The sequence below is a fragment of the Chiloscyllium plagiosum genome, unplaced genomic scaffold (genome assembly GCF_037043375.1).
Source record: "Chiloscyllium plagiosum isolate Xiang-an unplaced genomic scaffold, Cpla_swu_hap1 HiC_scaffold_7, whole genome shotgun sequence".
Taxonomy (NCBI): Eukaryota; Metazoa; Chordata; class Chondrichthyes; order Orectolobiformes; family Hemiscylliidae; genus Chiloscyllium; species Chiloscyllium plagiosum.
This window is the reverse complement of record NW_028270145.1, coordinates 121,221,953-121,246,834: the sequence shown is the minus strand read 5'-3', so window position 1 is coordinate 121,246,834 and position 24,882 is coordinate 121,221,953. Positions and strand designations below refer to the sequence as shown.

The window sequence follows — 24,882 nt, the reverse complement described above, 5'->3', positions numbered from 1 at the left end:
CAACCTTGCTGTTGTACTCCATTCCCCGATCAATAAAGGCAAACATGCTACACGCTTTCTTCACCACCCTATCTACTCATGTGGCCACTTTCAGAGAACTATGGACTTGAACCCCAAGTTCCCTCTGTACATCAATGCTGTTCAGGGTCCTGCCATTAATTGTGTACTTTCCCTTAACATTTGATCTCCCAAAGTGCAGCAGCTTGCACTTATTCAGATTAAACTCCATCTACCATTTCTCAGCTCATATCTGCAACTGATATATATCCTTTGACAACTTTCTACGCAATTCACAACTCACCAATCTTTGAACTATTGAACTAACAGTGTCCCTTGCCCTGCTGAATAGTTTAAGCTCCTCTCGTCAGCATGAGCAAACCCTCCCGCAAGGATCTTAGCCCCATTCTGGTTCAGGTACAGACTGTCCTGCTTGTAGAGGTACTGTCTTTCTGAAAAACTGTCCCAGTGATCCAAGGGATCATTAAAGAGTTCAAACCATGCAGCAGAAGTGACTTCATAGAAAAATAGGCCAGAAGATCTGTACTGACAGAGCTCCTCATCAGTACTTAGGGGGTACTACACTCTCAGTACTGTGGGAGGGCTGCATTGCTGGAGGGTCAGTGCTGAGTGCACACCACTTTGCTAGAGGGTCAGTACTGAGGGAACACCACGCTATTAGAGGGTCAGTACTGAGGGAGTGCTGCACTGTCAGAGAGTCAGTGCTGCACTGTCGGAGGGTCAGTACTGAGGGAGTGCTGCACTGCCGGAGGGTCAGTACTGAGGGAGTGCCGCACTGTTGGAGGGTCAGTACTGAGGGAGTGCCACACTATTGGAGGATATGCCTGAGATGAAAAGTCTCTCTGATGAGAAGAGACTGAATAAGCTGAGTTTGTTTTCTTTGGAGCAGAGGATGCTGAGGAGGATCTGAATGAGAGGTATAGAATTATGAGCATCAAGAGGGTAGACCATGAGAATGTTTTTCCCCCATAACAACATGTCAATAAGATCACAAGATACAGGAGCAGAATTAGGCCAATCTGCTGATCACATCTGCTGTATCATTCAATCATGGCTGATATGTTTCTCTACCCCATTCTCCTGCCTTCTCATTGTAACCCTTGATGCCCTTACTAATCAAGAAGTTATCTACCTCTGAGTTAAATACATTATATGATAGAATTCACCCTATAGTTTGAGAGGGAGAGCTGAAATCGAATGTAACAGTATTACGCTTGAGTAAAGGTAACTACAATGACATGATGAGGGAGCTGGCGAGCTGAGAAGGGAAGAGGGTGTAGGAGTAATAGCAGGGGTTTCTGGGTAAATTTGGGAGGCACAGCAGAAATTCATTCCAATGAAGAAGAAACCTATTAAGGGGAGAATGAGGCAACAATGGCTGACAAGGGAAGTCAGGGATAGCATACAAGCAAAAGAAAAAGCTTACAATGTGAAGATTAGTAGGAAGCCAGAAGATTGGGGAGGCTTTAAAAACCAACAGAGGATAACTTAAAAAAACAATAAGGGGGGGAGAAGATGAATTATGAGGGTAAGCTAGCTAGTAATGTAAAAGGAGATTGCAAGAGTTTTTTTGACAAGTGTGAAAGAGGCAAGAGTGGACATTGGACACTGGAAAGTGAAGCTGGGAATGTGGTAATGGGGAACAAATAAATGGCAGAGAAATTAAGTAGGTACTTTGCATCAGTTTTCAATGGAAGACACCATGAGCGTACCAGAACTTCAAAACAGTCAGGGCAGAGGTAAGTGTAGTAGTCATCACTGAGGAGAAGATGCTAAGGAAGCTGAAAGGTCTGAAGATGGGACAAATCACTACATCCAGTGAGCTGATAGAGAAAGCTGAGGGGATTGTGGAGGTATTGGTGGTGAAAACAGGGTAAAAACAAGGACTGCAGATGCTGGAAACCAGATTCTAGATTAGAGTGGCACTGGAAAAGCACAGCAGTTCAGGCAGCATCCGAGGAGCAGGAAAATTGATGTTTCAGGCAAAAGCCCTTCATCAGGAATAGAGCTATTCCTGATGAAGGGCTTTTGCCCGAAACGTCAATTTTCCTGCTCCTCGGATGCTGCCTGAACTGTGGTATTGGTGGTGATCTATTAGAAATCACTGGAGTCAGGGAGGGACCTGTAGGACTGGAAAATGGCTAATATAACACTCCTGTTTAAGAAGGAATGGAGGCAGAAGACAGGAAATTGTAGGCCAGTTACCCTGACATTATTTGTTGGTAAGACTTGAGAGCTGGAAATGTGTTGCTGGAAAAGCGCAGCAGGTCAGGCAGCATCCAGGGAACAGGAGAATCGACGTTTTGGGCATAAGCCCTTCTTCAGGAATGAGGAAAGTTTGTCCAGCAGGCTAAGATAAAAGGTAAGGAGGAGGGACTTGGGGGAGGGGCGTCGGAAATGTGATAGGTGGAAAGAGGTCAAGGTGAGGGTGAAAGGTCAGACTGGGGTGGGGGCGGAGAGGTCGGGAAGAAGATTGCAGGTTAGGAAGGCGGTGCTGAATTCGATGGATTTGACTGAGACAGGGTGGGGGGAGGGGAAATGAGGAAACTGGTGAAATCTGAGTTCATCCCTTGTGGTTGGAGGGTTCCTAGGCGGAAGATGAGGCGTTCTTCCTCCAACCGTCGTTTTGTTGTGGTCTGACGATGGAGGAGTCCAAAGACCTGCATATCCTTGGTGGAGTGGGAGGGGGAATTGAAATGTTGAGCTACAGGGTGGTTGGGTTGGTTGGTCCGGGTGTCCCAGAGGTGTTCTCTGAAACGCTCCGCAAGTAGCCGGCCTGTCTCCCCAATATAGAGGAGGCCACATTGGGTGCAGAGGATGCAATAGATGATGTGTGTGGAGGTGCAGGTGAATCTGTGGCGGATATGGAAGTTTCCTTTGGGGCCTTGGAGGGAGGTGAGGGGGGAGTTGTGGGCGCAAGTCTTGCATCTCCTGCGGTTGCAGGGTTTCGTTCTTGGGGCGGGGACGGGGATCGGCGTGGGGGCGGGGTTGGGCGTGGTGATGGCGATAGGCGAAGGGGCGGGGTTAGACGTGGTGACGGAAATAGGCGTGGGGGCGGGGTTAGGCATGCAGTCGGAGATCGGCGAAGGGGCGGGGTTAGGCATGGTGACGGAACTTGAGTGTCCATTTTAAGGACGAGATTGCAGAGTACTTGGAAGTGCTTGGTAAACGGCTTTTTCTAGAGGAGGTCATGCCTGACAAATCTGTTAGAATTCTTTGAGGTAACGAGCAAGCTGGACATGATTATTTGGATTTCCAGAAGGCCTTTAACACAGGAGGCTGCTAAATAAGATGAACCCATGGTATAAGGGGCAAGTTACTGACAGGGATAGTAGATTGGCTGATTGGCAGAAAGCAAAGAGCAAGGATAAAAGGGTGTTTTTCAGGATGGCAGCTGGTGACTAGTGGAGTTCCTCAGGAGCCAGTGCTGGGACCATTCACATTATATATTAATGATCTGGATGAAGGAAGTGAGAACATTGTAGCTAAGTTTGGAGCTGACACAAAGATAACTGAAGGGACAACCTCACAACACCTTCTACTGCAACTGTGGAAGGTGTAATATCTGTCCATTTACCTCCCTCCTCCTCACTATTCAAGGACCCAAACAGACCTGCCAGTTGTAGCAGCACTTTACCTGCACAATGTGGTCTGCTCTACACTGGGGAAACGAAGTTTAGATTGAGTGACCGCTTTGCAGAACACTTGAATTCTGTTTGCAAAAAAAACCCCTGAGTTTCCAGTTGCCTGCTATCTGAAGTGGCCGGGAAGAAGGGTTACACACGAACCTCCTCATGCTGCCTGGCTTGCTGTGTTCTTCCTGCCCGAGAGTGTGGTGCTGGAAAATGACAGCAGGCCAGGCAGCATCCGAAGAGCAGGTGAATCGATGCTTCAGGCATAAGCCCTTCATCAAGAATGATTCCTGATGAAGGGCTTATGCCCAAAACGTCGATTCTCCTGCTTCTCAGGTGCTACCTGACCTGTTGTGATTTTGTAGCACCACACTCTCGACTCTAATCTCCAGCATCTGCAGTCCTCACTTTCTCCCTGTGTACTCCATACCTCCTGCCTGTCTACCTTGGAAACCAAAGTGGAACAGTACAGGGCATTCGGCCCTTGATATTGATATTGTGCTAACCTTTTATCCTACCCAATGATCAGACTAACCTACATACCCTTTATTGTATGATCTTCCATGTATCTGACTCTACTACCACTGCTGGCATCTGCAGTTTTTGTCTCTAACCAACCTCTCTGCCTCAGGCTTGCTGCAATGTTCAGTGAAGCTCAGCACAAGCTGGAAGAACAGCACCTCATTTTCCACTTGGGGATCCTGCAGCCTTTCAGACTCAATATCAAGTTCAATAACTTTCAGGCTTGAGCTCTCCCATGTCCTTATCCCAACTCCCACACATCAGGCCTTGTTATCACACAGTCTGCTATTACATTGTTAGCTTGTAACAGTCCCCATTAACAGCTATTCACCCTTCTAACCAGAGTGTTATCAACACATTTGTCTGTCCAACTGCTCTTCTCTTTGGGCTCTGTCCCTACCTGTCATTTAGTCCTTACTCCCTCCCCCCACCCTACCTTCTGTGTACAAACAGACATTTTCTGAGCCACCATCAGTTCTGAGGAAGGGTCACTCAATCTGAAATGTTAACTCCGATTTCTTTTCAGAAATGCTGCCAGACCAGCTGAGCTTTTCCAGCAATTTCTATTTTTGGCTCAAGGGACAGGGTGGTACATATATGGAATGAGCTGCCAGAGGAAGTGGTGGAGACTGGTACAATTGCAACATTTAAGAGGCATTTGGATGGGTATGTGAATAGGAAGAGTTTGGAGGGATATGGGCCGGGTGCTGGCAGGTGGGAGTAGATTGGGTTGGGATATCTGGTCGGCATGGACAGGTTGGACCGAAGGGTCTGTTTCCTTGCTGTACATCTCTAGGACTTTATGACAGGTAGCGTTAAGGGAAACGGGTAGCTGCAGAAGGACTTAGACAGGCTAGGATTGTGGGCAAAAAAGTGGCAGATAGAGTACAATATGGGAAAGTGTGAGGTTATACACTTTGGTAAGAAGAATAGGCTGAGACTTTAGGAAGGCAAATGAAATGGGATAGGAACAGACAGTATGGGAAGGTATTTAACTGGGGAAGGGAAATTATAATGCAATTAAAACATAGAACATAGAACATAGAAAAGTACAGCACAGAACAGGCCCTTTGGCCCACGATGTTGTGCCAAGGTTTAATCCTAATGTAAAATATAGTAACTTAACCTACGCACCCCTCAACTCACTGCTCTCCATGTGCCTGTCCAGCAGTCACTTCAATATCCCTAATGACTCTGTATGTAGATATTTGCTATGTTGTCACAGCTTCCAGGCCAAAGTGTCACAGGGTCTTACAGGGCTCCAGCCCATCAGGTCTGTAGCAGTTAAAACAACTACCTAATTGTTCTAATCCAATTTTATAGCATTTGGCATGGAGCCTTATATGCCTTGGTATTGCAAGTATGCTATAAATACTCCTTCAGTGTGATGAGGGTCTCTATATCTCCCACCCTTACAGGCAGTGAGTTCCATATTCCCACTTTGCTGTGGATGAAAACGTTTTTCCTCACATCCACTTGAAATCTTGAGCCACTCTCCTTAAATCTATGTCCTTTGGTCATTGGTCATCCCCTTTTCCTTAAGGGAAAAAGTTTATTCCAACTGACCCTATGTGTGCCCTCACAATTTTATACATCTGAGTCATGTGCCTTTCTCAGTCTCCTTCAGTAAAAACATCTCTCTCCATAACTAAAACTCTGCAACCCAGGCAACATCCTGGTAAATCTTCCCTGCATCCCCTCCAGTGCAATCACATCCAGAAAAGCTGAAAATTGGATTAGTTTAGTCAAACCTTCATGTAATCTATGTGGATTTCAGTAAGGCCTTTCATCAAGTGCCACATGGGAGACTGTTAAAGAAGCTGAAAGCACATGGAATCCAGGGTAACTTAAGTTGAATTGAATTGAATTTATTGTCACGTGTACCAAGGCACAGTGAAACACTTGCGAGCAACACAGGCAGATCGCAGAGTTAAGTAGCATAGATAGTAAATAATAGGTAAACAGCGGCAAAAACAAAAACACAGGTACAGGTGAATGTTAAAAGATTGTGAGTTCATTCAGTATTCTAACAACAGTAGGGTAGAAACTGTTTCGAAACCGGCTTCTGTACCTTCTCCCCGATGGTAGAGGTTGTAGAAAAACATTGCCAGGGTGGGATGGATCTTTGAGAATGTTGGTGGCCTTTCATCGACAGCGGGGCTGGTAGATGGATTCTCTAGCTGGGAGGTTGGCCTTTGTGATTGTCCGGGCCGAGTTTACCACTCTCTGTAAACGTCTCTGATCTTGTGTGGTACAGTTGCCATACCAGGTAGTGATACATCCAGATGAATGCTCTCAATGGGGCACCTATAAAAGTTGGCAAGGGTATTCGCCGTCATGTCAAATTTCCTCAGCTACCTGAGGAAGAAGAGACATTGTTGGGCCTTTGTAACCAGTGTATCCACATGAAGAGTCAAAGAAAGCTTGTTGTGGATGACCACTCCCGGGAGCTTGACACTCTTCACTCGTTCCACCTCTGTGCTGTTAATGTGGGGGGGGGGGGCATGAGAAACATCCCAGCGAAAGTCAACTTGACAAGATGGATCCAAAATTGGCTTAGTGGCAAGAGACTGGGTAGTGGCAGAGTCTGTTTGTGTGATTAGAGGCCAGTGTCCTGTGGCATTTCATGGGGATTAATGCTGGGCCCCTTTATTGTTTATGATATTCATAAATGATGTGGATGAGAATGTGGGTTGGAGAGGAGGATAAGTAAATTTGTGGATGACACAAAAATTAGGCTGGTGGTTAACAACGCGGCTACAGAAAGATATAATGAGTATGATCAGATGGACAAATCAGTGGTATTTGGAATTTAACCCTGAAGAGAGTGAAGTGACACACTTTGGAAGAAGTAACAAGACAAGGGAATATTCAAGAAATGGCATGATACTAGGAATCTCAGATAAACAGAGGGATCTTGGAATGCTTGTCTAGATCCCTGAAGGTGGTCGGATAGGTTAATGGGGTAGTTAAGAAGACAAACAGGGACAGACCTTTATTAATTGTGGCATCGATTAAAAGAACAGGAAGGTTATGTTGGAGCTATACAGAACTTTGGTTAGATCACAGCTGGTATACTGTATGAGTCTGGTCACCACACTTTAGGAAGGATGTGATTGCACTGGAGAAGTGCAGAGAAAATTCACCGAGATGTTCCCTGGAATGGAGCATTTCAGTGATGAGGAGATGTTGGGTAAGCGCAGGTTGTTTTCTTTGGAGCTGGGAAGGTTGAGGAGGACCTGGTAGAGATGTATACAACTCTAAGGGACATGGACTGAGAGGACAGGAAGCAGCTGTTCCCCTTAGTTGAAAGTTTAATAACAAGGGGTCACATTTTTAAAGTGAAAGGCAAGAGGTTTAGAGGGGATTTGAGGATTTTCTTTCACCCAGAAGTTGGTAAGTGTCTGGATTGCACTGCTTGGGAGGATAGTTGAGGCAGGTAACCTCATAATCTTTAAAAAGTACCTGGATAAGCACCTGAAGTGTCATAACATTCAAGGCTATGGGCCTATTAGGGGAATGTAGGGCCAGTGTAGGTGGTACTGTATTTTTTTGGCACTTCAGACTGGATGGGCTAAAGGAACTCTTCTATGCTGTCTGATTATATGATCTTTGTTAACTAGGTTGGACATGATGGGCAGAATGTCTTCTTTCTTTGCTGTAAAAATCTAGGACTTTTTAGTGATTGGAAATTATGCCACCTGTTGCAATGATATTCAGACTCTGGTGTCCAAGATATTATCATCTGGGTTTCTGGATTATTAGCCTGGTAACAATATGTCATCATGACTGTTGAAAGAGTGTTTGATGGGGGAATGTAGCTTTTCCCAACTACTCTTTGTCACTTTTAAGTTAGGAATGGTAGGTCACTTAGAATGGCATGGCCTAGTCAGGGATTCCCTCATTCCTGATGAAGGGCTTTTGCCCGAAACGTCGATTTTTCTGTTCCTCAGATGCTGCCTGACCTGCTGTGCTTTTCCAGCACTCCAATCTTGACTCTAATCTCTAGCATCTGCAGTACTCACTTCTGCCTAGTCAGGGATAGTCAGCATAGTTTTATTAACGAAAGGTTATGCCTTGCAATTTTGATTGAATTCTTTGAGGAAATGACAAGGAGAATTGATGAAGGTAGACTAGTGGATGTTATCTACATGAATATTAGTAAGGTATTTGACAAGGTCACCCATGGTACATTGGTCAGAAAAGCAAAAGCCCATGGAATAAAGGATAATGTGTCAAATTGGATCCAAATTTGGCTTAGTAAAAGGAAACAAAGGGTAATGGTTGATGGCTGCCCTTGTGAATGGAAAGCTGTTTCCAGTGGTGTTCTGCACGGTTCGGTATTGAGATCCCTGCTGTTTGTTTTATAACATTTAACGATTTGGACTTGAACTTGGGGTCACAAATAAGAAATTTGCAGACAATTAAAAAATTGGCCGTGTAGTGGATTGTGTAGAGAATTGCTGTAAGCTCCAAAATGATATCAATGGGTTGGCAGAATGGGCTGGGAAGTGGCAGAAGGAGTTTAACTTTAAGTATGAGGTAATGCGTTTAGGGAGGTCAAACAGTAAAAAAGGGAATACACAATAAATGGGAATATACTGAGAGGGTAGATGAAGTGAGGGATCTTGATGTGCAAGTGCACAGGTCCCTGAAGGTAGCAGTACAGGTGCATAAGATTGTAAAGAAAGCATATGAAATGCTCTGCTTTGGTAGAAGTAGAGAATACAAAAATAGGGATGTAATGATGAAACTGTATAGGACAATGTGGTGAGGCCATGATTGGAGTATTGTGTGCAGATCTGACAACCACATTATAGGAAGGATGTAATCGCATTGGAGAGAATGCAGAGAAGAATGTTGCCAGGTCAGGAGAATTCTATCTACTGGAAGTGTTTAGAGAGGTTGGGATTGTCTTCCTTGGAATAGAAAAGGCTAAGGGGTGACATGATTGAGGTCTACAAACTTGCGAGGAGTAGAGTTAGAAGACACAGGAGGAACCTGTTTCCCTTGGCAGAGTGTTCAAAAACCAGGGGTCTTAGATTCAAATTAAGGATTAGAGAGGACATGAGTCATAGAGACATACAGCACAGAAATAGACCCTTTGGTTCAACCCGTCCATACCAACCAGATATCCTAACCTAATCTAGTTCCATTTGCCAGCACCTGGCCCATATCCCTCCAAACCCTTCCTATTCATATACCCATCCAGATGCCTTTTAAATGTTGCAATTGTACCAGCCTCCACCACTTCCTCTGGCAGCTCGTTCCATATATATGCCACCCTCTGTGTGAATAAATTGCCCCTTAGGTCTCTTTTATATCTTTCTCCTCTCACCCTAAACCTATGCCCTCTAATTCTGGACTCCCCCACTTGGGCGAAAATACCTTGTCAATTTACCCTATCCATGATTTTAAAAACCTCTAAAGTCACCCCTCAGCCTCCGACGCTGCAGGGAAAACAGCCCCAGCCTGTTCAGCCTCTCCCTATAGCTCAAATCCTCCAACCCTGGCAACATCCTTGTAAATCTTTTCTGAACCCTTTCAAGTTTCACAACATCTTTGCGATAGGAAGGAGACCAGAATTGCACACAATATTCCAAAAGTGGTCTAACCTATGTCTTGTACAGCCGCAAAATGACCTCCTGTACTCAATACTCTGACCAATGAATGAAAGCACACCAAACGCATTCTTCACTATCCTATCTACCTATGACTCTACTTTCAAGGAGCTATGAACCTGCACTCCAAGGTCTCTTTATTCAGCAACACTCCCTAGGGTCTTACCATTAAGTGTATAAGTCATGCTCTGATTTGCTTTCCCAAAATGCAGCACCTCGCATTTATCTGAATTAAACTCCATCTGCCACTTCTCTGCTCATTGGCCCATCTGGTCAAGATCCTGTTGTAATCTGAGGTATCCCTCTTTGCTGTCCACTACACCTCCAATTTTGGTGTCGTTTGCAAACTTATTAACTGTACCTCCTATGCTCACATCCAAATCATTTATATAAATGACAAAAAGAAGTGGACCCAGCACCGATCCTTGTGGCAGAGGCCTGAAAGTCTGAAAGAACCTGGATCTGCACCTTTCGTGCTGGAAGCTGCAGGACTATGAACCATGTGCAGGAGGATGGGATTAGAAAGGACATCTGGGTGTCTTTAGGTCAGCATGGACAAAATGGGCCACATGGCCCCCTTCTGAGGTGTATCATTTCTCTAGTTCTGTGGTTTCTATCATGGTAATATTTGAATAGAGACAAAAATCTCAAAGTTTGTTGTCATTTAATCCCTGATCTTTGTTTTGGGATCTTTCCAATTATCAGATGGAAAGGACATTTCCTGTCTGTTCAGTCTCCTATGACTCTCAGCCAGTTGAGAAAGGCCATTAACAGGAGCTATTAGTCAGCATCTTGTTGACTGGAGTCGCTGAATATTACTTATTGATGAGCTGTCTGCTGTGATTGTTACAACCAGGACACAGGATCAGGCTGGGGACACGTTTCCCAGTACTAAGAGCAGGCCATTGTAAAACTCCAGTAATCTCCAGTTTTGTAAAATCTGTCTCACATGGTCTCTGCTGAATTCACTGATCTGAGCCAGGCTGGTTTCAGCAGAATCAAAAATCTGGATCTTAGCCCTGGTCCAGAATAGAATAAAGAATGAAATTGATCAGTTCATCAGAGTGAGTGAGAGAGAGTAAGAGTGAGAGAGAGAAAGAGAGGTCACTTCTGTTCCATGTCAATCACTAGGGAACTGCTTGTGATCTCTTTAGGGAACTTGAGAGTGATTTACACTGTCACTCTTTTGCCGACAAGGTTAAGGGTTGCAGGGACAGTGTACAAAGGATGATGGGATCAGGGCTGACAGGGTGCTGTGCTAACTACACATTTAGGAATGAAATTTCAGCCAGTAAATCCCTGATGGTTAGGTTGTTCTGGAAGGTAATTTTTAATTTGCCTGTTCAGGGATGTTTTTACACACTCCTGGAGCAGGTGGGGCTTGAACCTGGGTATCCTAGTCCAGAGGTAAGGACACTACCACCACCCCACATGACCTGTCTGTTTATCTTGGGTCAGTTTACTTTATCATCTACACCAGCCAGTTTCTGTTAAAGACTTTCAGTCTGGTTAACTGGCAGTTGATTTGCTGAGGAGAGTTTATGGGAGAGACTGAATTCAAACGCACCATCTGTTCTCTTGTCTTTTGCTTCATAAAATTCCAGCCTGGTCTGTCTCCTTCAGGGTCAGCATGGAAAGAGAGTTCCTCCCCCACACACTAAACAATCTGGTCTCCCTTTCACTCATTCCTGCCTTAGTGAAAGTGCTCCTTGAATATCTGCTTACCCTAGTCTCCATGCTCCCAGTGAAGCTGCGGTCATTCATGAATATTTCAAATCAACAGCAAATATTCCTCATTGAGAAACTGCTCTTGAATATTCATGTTCATTAAGTAGCATTGAATATCTGAGTGACATAGGCTGATCTGGCTGGGGTCAGGGTGACTGGAAGAGATTAATGTGACTCTGGATGGGGGCAAGTCCACCCACTGGTGCCATGAGGCAGGCCTAGCCTCCCCTCTCCTCTCTAATTGGCACTTCCATAGCTAGGCCTTTCTGACATTCTGGATTTCCTAGTGGACAGGGTCTCTGTTGCACTTCCTACCGACTGTGACCCCAATCCTGATTGCAGCCAGTCTCTGATTTGATTATTTAAATGGCTGCCACCAAATTGGGTGGACAGAGCTGATGTCCAACTGCGTCCCCTTTGGTCCTGTCCTATCACCTAATGCCCTTTGCCCCTTGAACCCCAGTATCACTGGCCTCAGCCCGATGACCTCGGTATCACCAAGATATAGCTCCCACACCTGCCCTGATATCCCTCTGATAGCTAGAACATAGAACATAGAAGAATACAGCGCAGTACAGGCCCTTCGGCCCTCGATGTTGCGCCGATCCAAGCCCACCTAACCTACACTAGCCCACTATCCTCCATATGCCTATCCAATGCCCACTTAAATGCCCATAATGAGGGAGAGTCCACCACTGCTACTGGCAGGGCATTCCATGAACTCACGACTCGCTGAGTAAAGAACCTACCCCTAACATCTGTCCTATACCTACCCCCCCCTTAATTTAAAGCTATGCCCCCTTGTCTGTGCCTTCTACATCCTGACCCATGCTCTTTGCCCCTGGCACCCCCACATCCCCATTCCCTGAACATTACCATACTTCGTCTCTCTGCATCCTCGCTCCTCCTGTGCTTTCACCAATCCTGCTGTTTGTGGTGTACACTAATGATTTAGAGAAATGTGGAATTTATGGGTTGAACCAAAGGGTCAGTATCTATGATATTTATAGATGATATGAAAATTGGTAGCTCAAAAGCTCAGCAGATCTGTGACTCAATGAGGAGAAAGTGAGGACTGCAGATGCTGGAGATCAGAGCTGAAAATGTGTTGCTGGAAAAGTGCAGCAGGTCAGGCAACATCCAAGGAACAGGAGAATCGACGTTTCAGGCATAAGCCCTTCTTCAGGAATTCCTGAAGAAGGGCTTATGCCCGAAACGTCGATTCTCCTGTTCCTTGGATGCTGCCTGACCTGCTGCGCTTTTCCAGCAACACATTTTCAGCTGTGACTCAATGAGGTTGGGCAGCATCTGTGGAGAAAAATCAGAGTTAACTTTTCGGGTTCAGTGATCTTTCTCCAGAACCAATCTTGCTGAATTTTTCCATGAATTTCTGTTTTTGTTTCTTATTCACAGCATCAACTTTTTTTTTGTTTAATATTTTGATTAGATTCCATTCCCTACAGAATGGAAACAGGCCATTTGGCCCATCAAGTCCACACCGACCCTCCAAAGAGTAACCCACCCAGATCCATTTCCCTTCTCTACATTTGCCTCTGACTAATGCAACTAATACTTTGGGCAATTTCCCATGGCCAATCCACCCTAACCTGCACATCTTTGGATTGTGGGAGGAAACTGGAGCACTTGGAGGAATCCCATGCAGACACGGGGAGAACGTGTAAAATCCACGCAGATGTATATCCGAGGCAGGAATTGAACCTGGGTCTCAAGGCAGCAGTGCTAACCACTGAGTCACTCTGCTGCCCTAAATTGGTAGATTGGAAAATGATAAGAAGGATAGCCATAAACTGCAGGAGAAAACCAATAGACTGGTTAAAACATAGGCAAATGGAATTCAACCCAGAAATTTCATAGAATTACAGAATTTTACAGTACAGAAGGAGGTGGTTTGGCCCAAAACAGCTACCCAGCTAGTCCTATGCTCCAGCCCTTTCTCCATAGTCCTCTAAATTTATCACTCTTAAATATATATCTAGCTCTCTTTCTCCCACAGAATCTGTCTCCACCACTCTCAAAAGTGGTGCATTCCAAATCCTTCCAATTCTGAGTAAAAACGTTTCTCCTCATCTCATTCTGATCTCACTTGCTGTCAATCTTGAAATTGTGACACCTAAATATTGATATACTAACTAGTGGAAACAATGATTCGGAGATGCCGGTGTTGGACTGGGGTGTACAAAGTTAAAAATCACACAACACCAGGTTATAGTCCAACAGGTTTAATTGGAAGCATACTAGCTTTCGGAGCGACGCTCCTTAATCACCTGATGAAGGAGCGTCGCTCCGAAAGCTAGTGTGCTTCCAATTAAACCTGTTGGACTATAACCTGGTGTTGTGTGATTTTTTTAACTTAGTGGAAACAAATAAGCTTCTTTACCCTGTAAAACATGGTTTGGCCATTGCTCCTTTTTAACTTTTATGAAGAATTGAAGAATGTGGTTCTGGAAAAGCACAGCCTCAGGAATGAAGAGCTTTTGCTCGAAATGTCGATTCTCCTCCTCAGATGCTGCCTGACCTGCTGTGCTTTTCCAGCACCACACTCTTCGACTCTGATCTCCAGCATCTGCAGTACCTCACTTTCTCCCAGAGATGAAGAATTGTTGCAGCTCCCTCATGCGCTGCTTGAATATTTGCCATTGCCTTTACACTGTCATCCCTTTAGTGAACATCCCCAAGGATATCCCAGCCAACTTGTAACCCATACCATTGTAGTTACCTCTGTTCAGATTAAAGAGTCTTGTCTCAAAATCAACTCCGGGACACATGCACCAATCAACCACACCGCCATGTGGCCGAACACTTCAACTCCCCCTCCCACTCTGCCGAGGACATGCAAGTCCTGGCCCGCCTCCACCACCAAATCCTAGCCACTCGACGCCTGGAAGAAGAACATCTCGTCATCTACCTTGGAACCCTCCAAGGATCAATGCCGATTTCACCAGTTTCCTCATCTCCCCTCCCCCCACCATATCCCAGATCCAACCCTCCAACTCGGCACTGCTCTCTTGAACAGGCCTACCAATCCATCTTCCATCTCACCTATCTGCTCCACCCTCCATTCAACCTATCACTATCACCCACCCACCTTCATCAACCTATCATACTCTCCGCTACATTGCCCCCAACCCCAGCCCCGTCCCATTTATCTCTCAGCCCCCTTGCCCCCTCCCATTTATCTCTCAGCCCATTCCTGATGAAGGGCTTATGCTTGAAATGAAAACTCTCCAGCTTCTTGGATACTGCCTGACCTCCTGTGCTTTTTCAGCACCACACTTTTTGACTCAAAATCAACTATGTCACTTGAGGAATTCTATCATATTAGGTCACTCATCCCAAGGGGTGTTGCACAACTGGACAGATTTAGATTTATTGTCACATGTATATTAAATTTACAATGAAAATGCTTTTTTGTGTGCTATACACAAAGTGCCATCTTGAAACACTTGAATATAGTGCAAGATTTTACTACAATAGCATGCAGCTTTCTCTCTTTTTATTCTCCTCCACTGCCCCTCCGGTCACTGCTTAACATTGGTGGGGGTCTCTGTCTCGGGCCCCAGGGTCTCTCTACAACTGCCCAAGCAAGCTGGAACCATGACCCTGGGGATGTGCGAGTTCTGTACCTCCTGTTCATCATCTGATGCTCCTCCAGGCTCTGCCATCAATTTGCCATCCAACCGTTTCATCGATACTTCTGCTCCTTCAAGTGCCCAGGCCTACCTGCGGACCTGAAGCCTCAGCTCAGATTGCAAGTCCAGGCTGGAGGAATCAGCCCAGGACCTGGCTCTTACTCACTAGGAGACCCCAGGCTGGGGTGGAGCCATGTCCAGCTTGTCCTGGTGTTGCTGCTGCTGCTGTCGGATGCCTGCTCCTTCTGCCTCTCTCCAGAAAGCTGTTGGAGCGGATAAGTCCCAGACTTAGCACTACTCCTGCGCTGCCACTTTGATTGCCAGTTTTTCCTTTCCCTTTACACAATACACATTCCATAAGATTGCCCTTTCATTATAGGAGAGAGGACTGTTGTTAACCTGAGGGTCATCACAATTCAAGCTGGATCATGTCTGATCCTGTATCTCAATGTCACACTCTGCTCTGTCTCTCTTCATACAACTTAACACCTTTAGTTTCTAGAAATCTATCAATTTATTTCTTCAATATATTCAGTGGCTTGATTTCTGTGATGGTGAATTCCACATGTTCATCACCTTGAGTAAAAGCATTTCTCTTCAGCTCTGTCCCAAATGGCCAACCATATATCCTGAGACCATGACCCTGCCAGGGGAAGCATCATTTCATCCATTCAGTCTGTCCAGACAAAATTTGATATGGTTATACTAGACTAATATTTGGAATGGACGTGTAGTCTTATGATGAAGGTTAGACAGGTTATACTTGGATCTGAGAGATAAATGGGAGGGGGCTGGGGTTTGGGCTGGATTTGACATGAGTGGATGGAGCAGGTATAGGCCATTAACCTCTTGAACCTGTTCTGGCATTCCAAGAGATCATGGCTGTTCTGTAGCCTAACTCATTGCCTTTGGCCCATTTCCATTAATACCTTTGTTTAAAAATAAAATATTCATCTTCGATTTAAAATGAACAACTCATCCAGCATCCTCTGCCCTTTTTTGAAAGAGCATTCCAAATATTTATCACACAAACATCTCTCCTGAATGGTCTGGTGCTAATTCTCAGACTATACTGCCTAGTTCTAGAATCTCCAACCAATGGAAATAATTTATATGTATCTATCCTGTCTTTTCCAGTTAATATCTTGAAGACTTCAATCAGATCATCTCTTAACCCTCTAAATTCTAGGGAAAACAGATCCAATTTGTGTAATCTCTTCTCATTACTTAAGTCTAGATGTACTTAAGCCTTGAAGTCTGATGTCATTCTTGTAAATCTATGTTACACTCCCTCCAAGGCCGATACATCCTTCCTAAGATGTGGTGCACAGATCTGCCCACATTACTCCAAGTGGGGCTAACCAGAATTTTATATAGATTCAGCATTACTTCTTTGTACTGCAGTCCTCTAGAGATAAAAAACAGCATTCCATAAGCCTTCTAGATTATTTTCTGCATCTATTCATGACATTTTAAAGATCCATCTCCAGGTGGCAACTGGTGACAGGTAGATTTCTTCAGGGGTCTGAGCTGGGATCACAAGTATTCACAACTATGACACCAAGACAGGTTGTGTTGAGGGAACGGAGAGGCTGCAGAAAGATTGGACAGGCTAGGAAAATGGGCAAAGAAGTGGCAGATAGAATGCATTGTGAGAAAATGTGAGGTTATGTACTTTGGTGGGAAGAATATGTTTTCTATGTTTTTCTATGAATAGAGGCATAGACTATTTTCTAAAAGGGGAAAGGCTTTGGAAATCTGAAACACAAAAGGAACTCTGAAGTCCCAGTTCAGGATTCTCTTAAGGTTAACATGCAGGTTCAGTTGGCAGTTAGGAAGACAAATGCAATGTTAGCATTCATTTCAAGAATAGATGAGCAGGGACGTATTGCTGAGGCTGTATTTGTCTCTGGTTAGATCTCATTTAGAACATTGTGGGCAATTTTGGGCCTTGTATCTGAGGAAGGATGTGCTGGTGTTGGAGTGGGTTCAGAGAAGGTTTACAAGAATAACAAAGGGCTTGTCATAGGGGGAGTGGTTGAGGACTCTGGATCTGTACTCGTCTCTAGAAGGATTGGGGGAGGCGGGGAGTCTCATTGAAATTTCCAGAACACTGTGAGGCTTGGATAGAGTGGATGTGGAGAAGATGTTTCCAATAGTAGGAGAGACTAGGACTTGAGGGGACAGACTCTGAGTAAAGGGACAATCCTTTAAGACTGAGAATAGGAATTTCTTGAGTCAGAGGATAGTTAATCTGTGGAATGCATTACTGTAGAAGGCTGGAAAGGTCAAGTCATTGAGTACATTTAAGACAGAGATAAGTTTTTGATTGGTAAGCGGATCAATGGTAACTGGGAGAAGGCAAGAAGATTGGTTTGAGAAACATACCATCCACCATAGAATGGCAGAGCAGATGTGAAGGACTGAATGACTTAATTCTGCTCCTATATCTTGTAGTTTAATTGTCCTGTGCATCTGACATACCAAGTTTCTTTGGCCATCCACTACATTTAACTTTATGCTCTCTAGAAAGTGCCCTGATCTATCTTTTCTCAGTTCAAAACAGATAATCTCACAAGCGCTTCATTGAACTCCATCTACCACAATTTAGCCCATTCACTTCATCTATCAATGCCCCTTGTAATTGTATGCTATCTTCTGTGCCACTTCACTTGGTGTCATCAGCAATTTTCAATATATGACTCCCCTCACTTTGCTGATCATCTCCCTTCTCTCTCAGCAAGGCGGTCAAAGATTATCAGGGTAGGTGAGAGTGTGGAGTAAACAGACCACCCATGCTGTCTCACAGTGCCAGGGACCTGGGTTTGATTCCACCCTCTGATGACTGTCTGGAATTAGCACATTCTCCCTGTGTCTGCATGGATTTCAGTTAAGTGCTCCAGTTTCCTCCCACAATCCAAAGATGCGCAGGTTAGGTGGATTGGCCATTTTTAAAAACAAAACTCATGCAGGGTTACAGGCATGAGGTGTAAGGGGGTAGGAACGTGGGTCTGAGTGTGGTGCACGTCAGAGGGTCAGTGCGGACTTGATGGGCCAAACGCCTTCTTTCTGCATTTCAGGAATTTGATGTTTCTATTATCTCATTATCTCAGGCTCAAGAGACTGAATAGCTCCAATTCATAGGTTTGGATGTCTGATAGGATGTTGCCAAAATGTTACCTGTAGCTAGTGAGTCTAAAATGAGGGGATTCAATCTCAAGATTAGGGGTAGGCCATTTAGGACCAAGCTGAGGAGAACTTTTTCACTTTAGTGGGTGGCAAATCTTTACCTCAGAGGGCTGTGGAGGTTCAATCATGAGGCAGGCTCAAAACTAATGACATCAAAGGATATGGGTGATAATGTGGAAGTGACTTGAAGTAGGTGATAGTCCAGAACCTAACTGAATAGTGGAGCAGCTTGAATTGGCTAAATGGTCTGTTCCTATGTTCTTGAATCATTCTCGCTCACTCAATCTCTTGGAGTCCAACTATTATCTGGCATAACGGACATAAGTGTTAAATGGGTTTCTCCTGTTCCTATATTTCCTTTTTCTACTCACTTTGTTCTATTTACCTCTTCATGTTTTCTTCCCCTCTGTATCTCTTTTTCTGTCCCTCATTCCATTTGTCTCTCTCTCTCTCTCCCCCATCTCTCTTTGTCTCTCAGTCCACGTCTCTCCTTCACCTGTCCCATTTGTCTTTGTTGTTTCTCACTTTTTCTCACTTTTTTTCTCTGTCTTCCTTTCTGTTTCACTCTCTGTTTTATACTAACTCTCTCTGATACCTCTCTGCCTAGGGTTCCTCTTTATGGCTTCGAGTGAGAGATCAGCTGCTCCCAAGCAGTGTCAGCTGTACCTCCAATGGGATCGTCTTACTCACAACTGAATACGGAGAGGTGAGAATTCACTGGCCACATTACTCGCACTTTGCTGATTATCTTCTCTCTTTGTGTTCCCCTGCCTGACTAAAACTCCTCCTATCAGCCCAAAATGCCCTGACCCTCACTGCAAATCATAGAATCACAGAGTGTACAGTATGGAAACAGACTCTATGGTCCAACTCGTCCATGCTGACCAGACATCCCAACCTAATCTAATCCCATTTGACAGCATTTGGTCCATATCCCTCTCAACCCTTCAGAAAATATCCCTCCTCCTGCATCAACCCAGGTTATTCCTTTAAGGATGTTTCAATGCGATTATCTCTCATTCTTCTCAATTCCAGAAAATACAAGCCCAGTCTCCTCAAACTCCCCACAATGGACAGTCCCACCAACCCAGGAATCAACCTGGTGAACGTTTGTTGCACTTCATCCATGGCAAGGATATTCCTCCTTAGGCAAGGGGACCAGAACAACACACAATACTCCTGGAGTGGTCTAACCAAGGCGCTATACAATTGAAGCAAGATCTCTTTACTCCTGCACTCCAATCCCTTTGCAATAAAAGGCAAATGTTCCATTAGCTTTTCTAATAGCTTGGTGCGTCTGCATGTTAGCCTTCAGTGACATATCAATGAGGACACCTAGGTTCCTTTGTATATCTACACTTTCCAACCTCTTACCATTTAAGAAAAACTCTTGTCAATCTCTCTCTCCCACCAAAATGAATACATTTAACCCCACAAGTCATAGCTTACCAATGTGAGATTGATCTATTTATTCCTACTCTCTGTTTTCAGTCTGTTAATCAATCATTAATTCTAGTGAGTATATTACTTCCTGTCCCATGTTCTTCCAATTTGCAGGAACCATTCCAGAATTGATTGAATTTTGGGAGATGATCACCAATGCATCCACTAACTTCACAGCTGCCTCTTTTGACATTTTGGGATGTAGAATATCAGATCCCAGGGACTTATCAATCAGACAAGTTAATTTCTCCAATACAATTTTTTTACTAATACTAATTTCCTTTAATTCCCCAATCTTCCTAGTCCCTTGGATTTCTAATTCTGGGAGATTTTGTGTATCTTCACTACCAGTTAAGCAAATTCTAACATGCTGCAAATCTTCAACTCAACTTCTTTTTTTGGCAACTTTATTAACCATTTCCTTTAAACTAACATAATCTTTAATTTTCCTTATTCAACAGAGTTTATTTTCTTTTCCAGTTGGGGTTTTGTGCTTTAAAGGAATGTATATTTGTTGTAATGTATTAGTTCTTTAAATGCAAAATATTGCCAAAACATACATATTAATGTAATGTAACGTTTTTAACATATTTTGGTCACTTTTCTCTAAAAATTCTTTTACAATGAAATTATTAGTTAATTCCTTCTCACCAAACAAAACTCAATCTAAAATAGCCTTTCCCATTTCATCCCTCGACATACTGTTCCAGAAAACTATCTTGACCACATTCTAGAAATTTATCCTCGATAATATTAGATTTACCCAATTTAGATAAAGATTGAAATATTTCATAACTGCTACATTGCTGTTCTGAAATGCACCACAGCTTTCCTGGTTTTTACTGTGTCCAACCTTATCACTTACTATAATAAACAAAGAACTGTGGATGCTGGAGATTTGAAACAAAAACCGAAATTGCTGGCAAAACTCAGCAGATCTGGCAGGATCTGTGGGAAGAAAGCATCAGAACTGATGGTAATTCCATTACCACTTACTGCTTGGTGGCCTATGAACGACTTCTGCCAATGTTTGCTGCTCCTTGTTGTTCCTTTGCTTTCCCCCCAATAGACAATATCTCATTCTTCTGTTTTCACACCAAGGTACTGATCCTATCCCTTATGATCTGCACTGCCCATCCCTCCTTTTTTTGCCTATCCTTCCTAAATGTTAAATATCCCTGAACATTCAGTTCTCAAGCTTGGTCACCCTGAAACCACATCTCCATAATGACAATTAGATCTCACCGTACACAGCTTTTTGTGCCATCACTCCCTTACCTTGTCTTAGATGCCGTACACATTTAGACAGAGCGCCTATAATTCTGCCTTTTTAACACTGTTCTGACTTTTACAGGATTTGTTGGGTGGGATTTGTTTCTGCTGCCTTCCCTCTCCTTCTTACTGCCTTAACTCCACTTGCATCTGACACCCTAGCTCCCCTGTTACTTCCAATCTTCCTAAATTCCTCTGGAAGGTACTATAAAAATGTATTCTCTCTTTTTGGTTTCTCATTACAGTCTGTCAGCTGAGTGGGAGAGGCTGAGGTCTGAAGCAATGAGTTTGATGGCCACCTTGTTTGGTTTAATGTGCTAATATTCTCCCCTCTTCTTTCTCTCCCTCAATCTCTGTCTCCCTCAATCTCTGTCTCCCTCAATCTCTGTCTCCCTCAATCTCTGTCTCCCTCAATCTCTGTCTCCCTCAATCTCTCTGTCTCTCTCTCTCTCTCTGTCTCTCTCTCTCTCTCTCAATCTCTCTGTGTCTGTCTGTCTCTCTCTCTCTCAAATTCTGCCTCTCTCTCTCTCAATCTCTGTCTCTCTCTCAATCTCTGTCTCTCTCTCAATCTCTGTCTCTCTCTCAATCTCTGTCTCTCTCTCAATCTCTGTCTCTCTCTCAATCTCTGTCTCTCTCTCAATCTCTCTCTCTCTCTCTCAATCTCTCTCTCTCTCTCAATCTCAATCTCTGTCGCTCTCTGTCTCAATCTCTGTCTCTCTCTATCTCAATCTCTGCCTTTCTCTTTCTCAATCTCTGTCTCTCTCTTTCTCAATCTCTGTCTCTCTCTTTCTCAATCTCAATCTCTCTCTCTGGCTCAATCTCTGTCTCTCTCTATCTCAAACTCAATCTCTGTCTCTCTCTCAATCTCTGTATCTCTCTCTCTTTATCTCAATCTCAATCTCTGTCCCTCTCTATCTCAATCTCTGTCTCTCTCTCTATCTCAATCTCTGTCTCTGTCTCTCTCCATCTCAATCTCTGTCTCTCTCTCTCTCGATCTGTCTCTCTCTATCTCAATCTCTGACTCTCTCTCTCAATCTCTGTCTCTCTCAAACTCTGTCTCTCTCAAACTCTGTCTCTCTCAAACTCTGTCTCCCGCTCAATCTCTGTCTCTCTCGCTCTCTCAATCTCTGTCTGTCTCTCTCTCAATCTCTGTCTCTCTATCTCAATCTCAATCTCTGTCTCTCTCTATCTCAATCTGTATCTCTCTCTACCTCCATCTCAATCTCTGTCTCTCTCTCCATCTCAATCTCTGTCTCTCTCAATCTCTCTCTCTCTCTCTGTCTCTCTCTCTCTCAATTTCAATTTCTGTCTCTCTCTATCTCAATCTCAATCTCTGTCTCTCTCAATCTCAATCTCTGTCTCTATCTCAATCTCAATCTCTCTCTCTCAATCTCTGTCTCTCTCTATCTCAATCTCCATCGCTGTCTCTCTCTATCTCATTCTCTGTCTCTCTCTCTCTCACTCTTTCTCTCTCTCTCTCAATATCAATCTCAATCTCAATTTCAATCTCTGTCTCTCTCTATCCCTATCTCTGTCTCTCTCTAACTCAATCTCTGTTTCTCTCCATCTCAATCTCTGTCTCTCCCTATCTCAATCTCAATCTCTGTCTCTCTCTATTGCAATCTCTGTCTCTCTCTAACTCAATCTCTGTTTCTCTCCATCTCAATCTCTGTCTCTCCCTATCTCAATCTCAATCTCTGTCTCTCTCTATCGCAATCTCTGTCTCTCTCTATCTCAATCTCTGTCTCTCTCTCTCTCTCTCAATCTCTCTCTCCCTATCTCTATCTCAATCTCTGTCTCTCTCAATCTCAATCTCTGTCTCTCTCTATCTCAATCTCTGTCTCTCTCTATCTCAATCTCTGTCTCTCTCTCTCTCAATCTCTCTCTCCCTATCTCAATCTGTCTCTGTCTCTCTCTATCGCAATCTCTGTCTCTCTCTATCGCAATCTCTGTCTCTCTCTATCGCAATCTCTGTCTCTCTCTATCGCAATCTCTGTCCCTCTCAATCTCAATCTCTGTCCCTCTCAATCTCAATCTCTGTCCCTCTCTATCTCAATCTCTGTCCCTCTCTGTCTCAATCTCTGTCTCTCTCTCTCTCAATCTCTGTCTGTCTCCCTCTCAATCTCTGTATCACTCTCTCTTTCAATCTCTGTCTCTCTCAATCTCAATCTCTGTCTCTCTCTATCTCAATCTCTGTCTCTCTCTATCTCAATCTCTGTCTCTCTCTCTCTCAATCTCTGTCTGTCTCCCTCTCAATCTCTGTATCACTCTCTCTTTCAATCTCTGTCTCTCTCAATCTCAATCTCTGTCCCTCTCAATCTCAATCTCTGTCCCTCTCAATCTCAATCTCTGTCCCTCTCTATCTCAATCTCTGTCCCTCTCTATCTCAATCTCTGTCCCTCTCTATCTCAATCTCTGTCCCTCTTTATCTCAATCTCTGTCTCTCTCTCTCTCAATCTCTGTCTGTCTCCCTCTCAATCTCTGTATCACTCTCTCTCTCAATCTCTGTCTCTCTTAATCTCAATCTCTGTCTCTCACAATCTCAATCTCTGACTCGCTCAATCTCAATCTCTGTCTCTCTTAATCTCACTGTCTCTCTCTATCTCAATCTCTGTCTCTCTCTCAATCTGTCTCTCTCTATTTCAATCACAATCACTCTCTCTCTCTCTCTCTAAATCTCTCTCTCCATTTCAATCTCAATCTCTGTCTCTCTCTATCTCAATCTCAATCTCTGTCTCTCTTTCTCTTAATCTCTGTCTCTCTCCATTTCAATCTCAATCTCTGTGTCTCTCTCTGTCTCAATCTCTGTCTCTCTCTATTTCAATCTCAATCTCTGTCTCTCTCTATTTCAATCTCAATCTCTGTCTCTCTCTATTTCAATCTCTGTCTCTCTCTATCTCTATCTCAATCTCTGTCTGTCTCTCTGTCTCTCCCTATCTCAATCTCAATCCCTCTATACCTCAATCTCTGTCTCTCTATCTTATCTCAATCTCTGCCTGTCTCTCTGTCTCTCCCTATCTCAATCTCAATCCCTCTATACCTCATTCTCTGTCTCTCTCTATCTCAATCTCAATCTCTATCTCTGTCTCTCTGTATCTCAATTTCTGCATCTCACTCTCTCAATCTCTGTCCCTCTCTCTCTCTCAATCTCAATCTCTGTCTCTCTCTATTCCTATCTCAATCTCTGTCTCTCCCTATTCAATCTCTGTCTCTCTCTATCTCAATCTCTGTCTCTCTGTCTCTCTCTCAATCTCTGTATCACTCTCTCTCTCAATCTCTCTCTCTCTCTCTCTCTCTCTCTCTCTCTCTCTCTCTCAATCTCTGTCTTTCTCGCTCTCCCTCAATCTCTGTCTCTCTCTATCTCTGTCTCTCTACCTCAATCTCTGTCTCTCTCAATCTCAATCTCTGCCTCTCTCTATCTCAATCTCTGCCTCTCTCTATCTCAAACTCTGTCTCTCTCTATCTCAATCTCTGTCTCTCTCCATCTCAATCTCTGTCTCTCTCTATCACAATCTCTATCACAATCTCTATCACAATCTCTATCACAATCTCTATCACAATCTCTATCACAATCTCTATCACAATCTCTATCACAATCTCTATCACTATCTCTATCACTATCTCTATCACTATCTCTATCACAATCTCTATCACAATCTCTATCACTATCTCTATCACTATCTCAATCTCTCAATCTTAATCTCAATCTCTGCCTCTCTCAATCTCAATCTCTGTCTCTCTCTCTCTCAATCTCTGCCTCTCTCTATCGCAATCTCAATCTCAATCTCTGTCTCTCTATCTCAATCT

At 43.9% G+C, this 24,882-nt stretch overlaps 1 protein-coding gene across 2 annotated transcripts in view; it reads left to right on the top strand.

Annotated features, from left to right (window-relative positions):
• The window catches only part of myo10l3 (myosin X, like 3), a 234,138-nt gene that overhangs the window by 4,749 nt on the left and 204,507 nt on the right, over positions 1 to 24,882 (top strand). For both annotated transcript variants that reach the window (XM_043694412.2, XM_087989442.1), the window contains exon 2: positions 18,968 to 19,066. In XM_043694412.2, the coding sequence (XP_043550347.1) occupies positions 18,968 to 19,066 (99 nt within the window). The remainder of the gene's footprint in view (positions 1 to 18,967; positions 19,067 to 24,882) is intronic.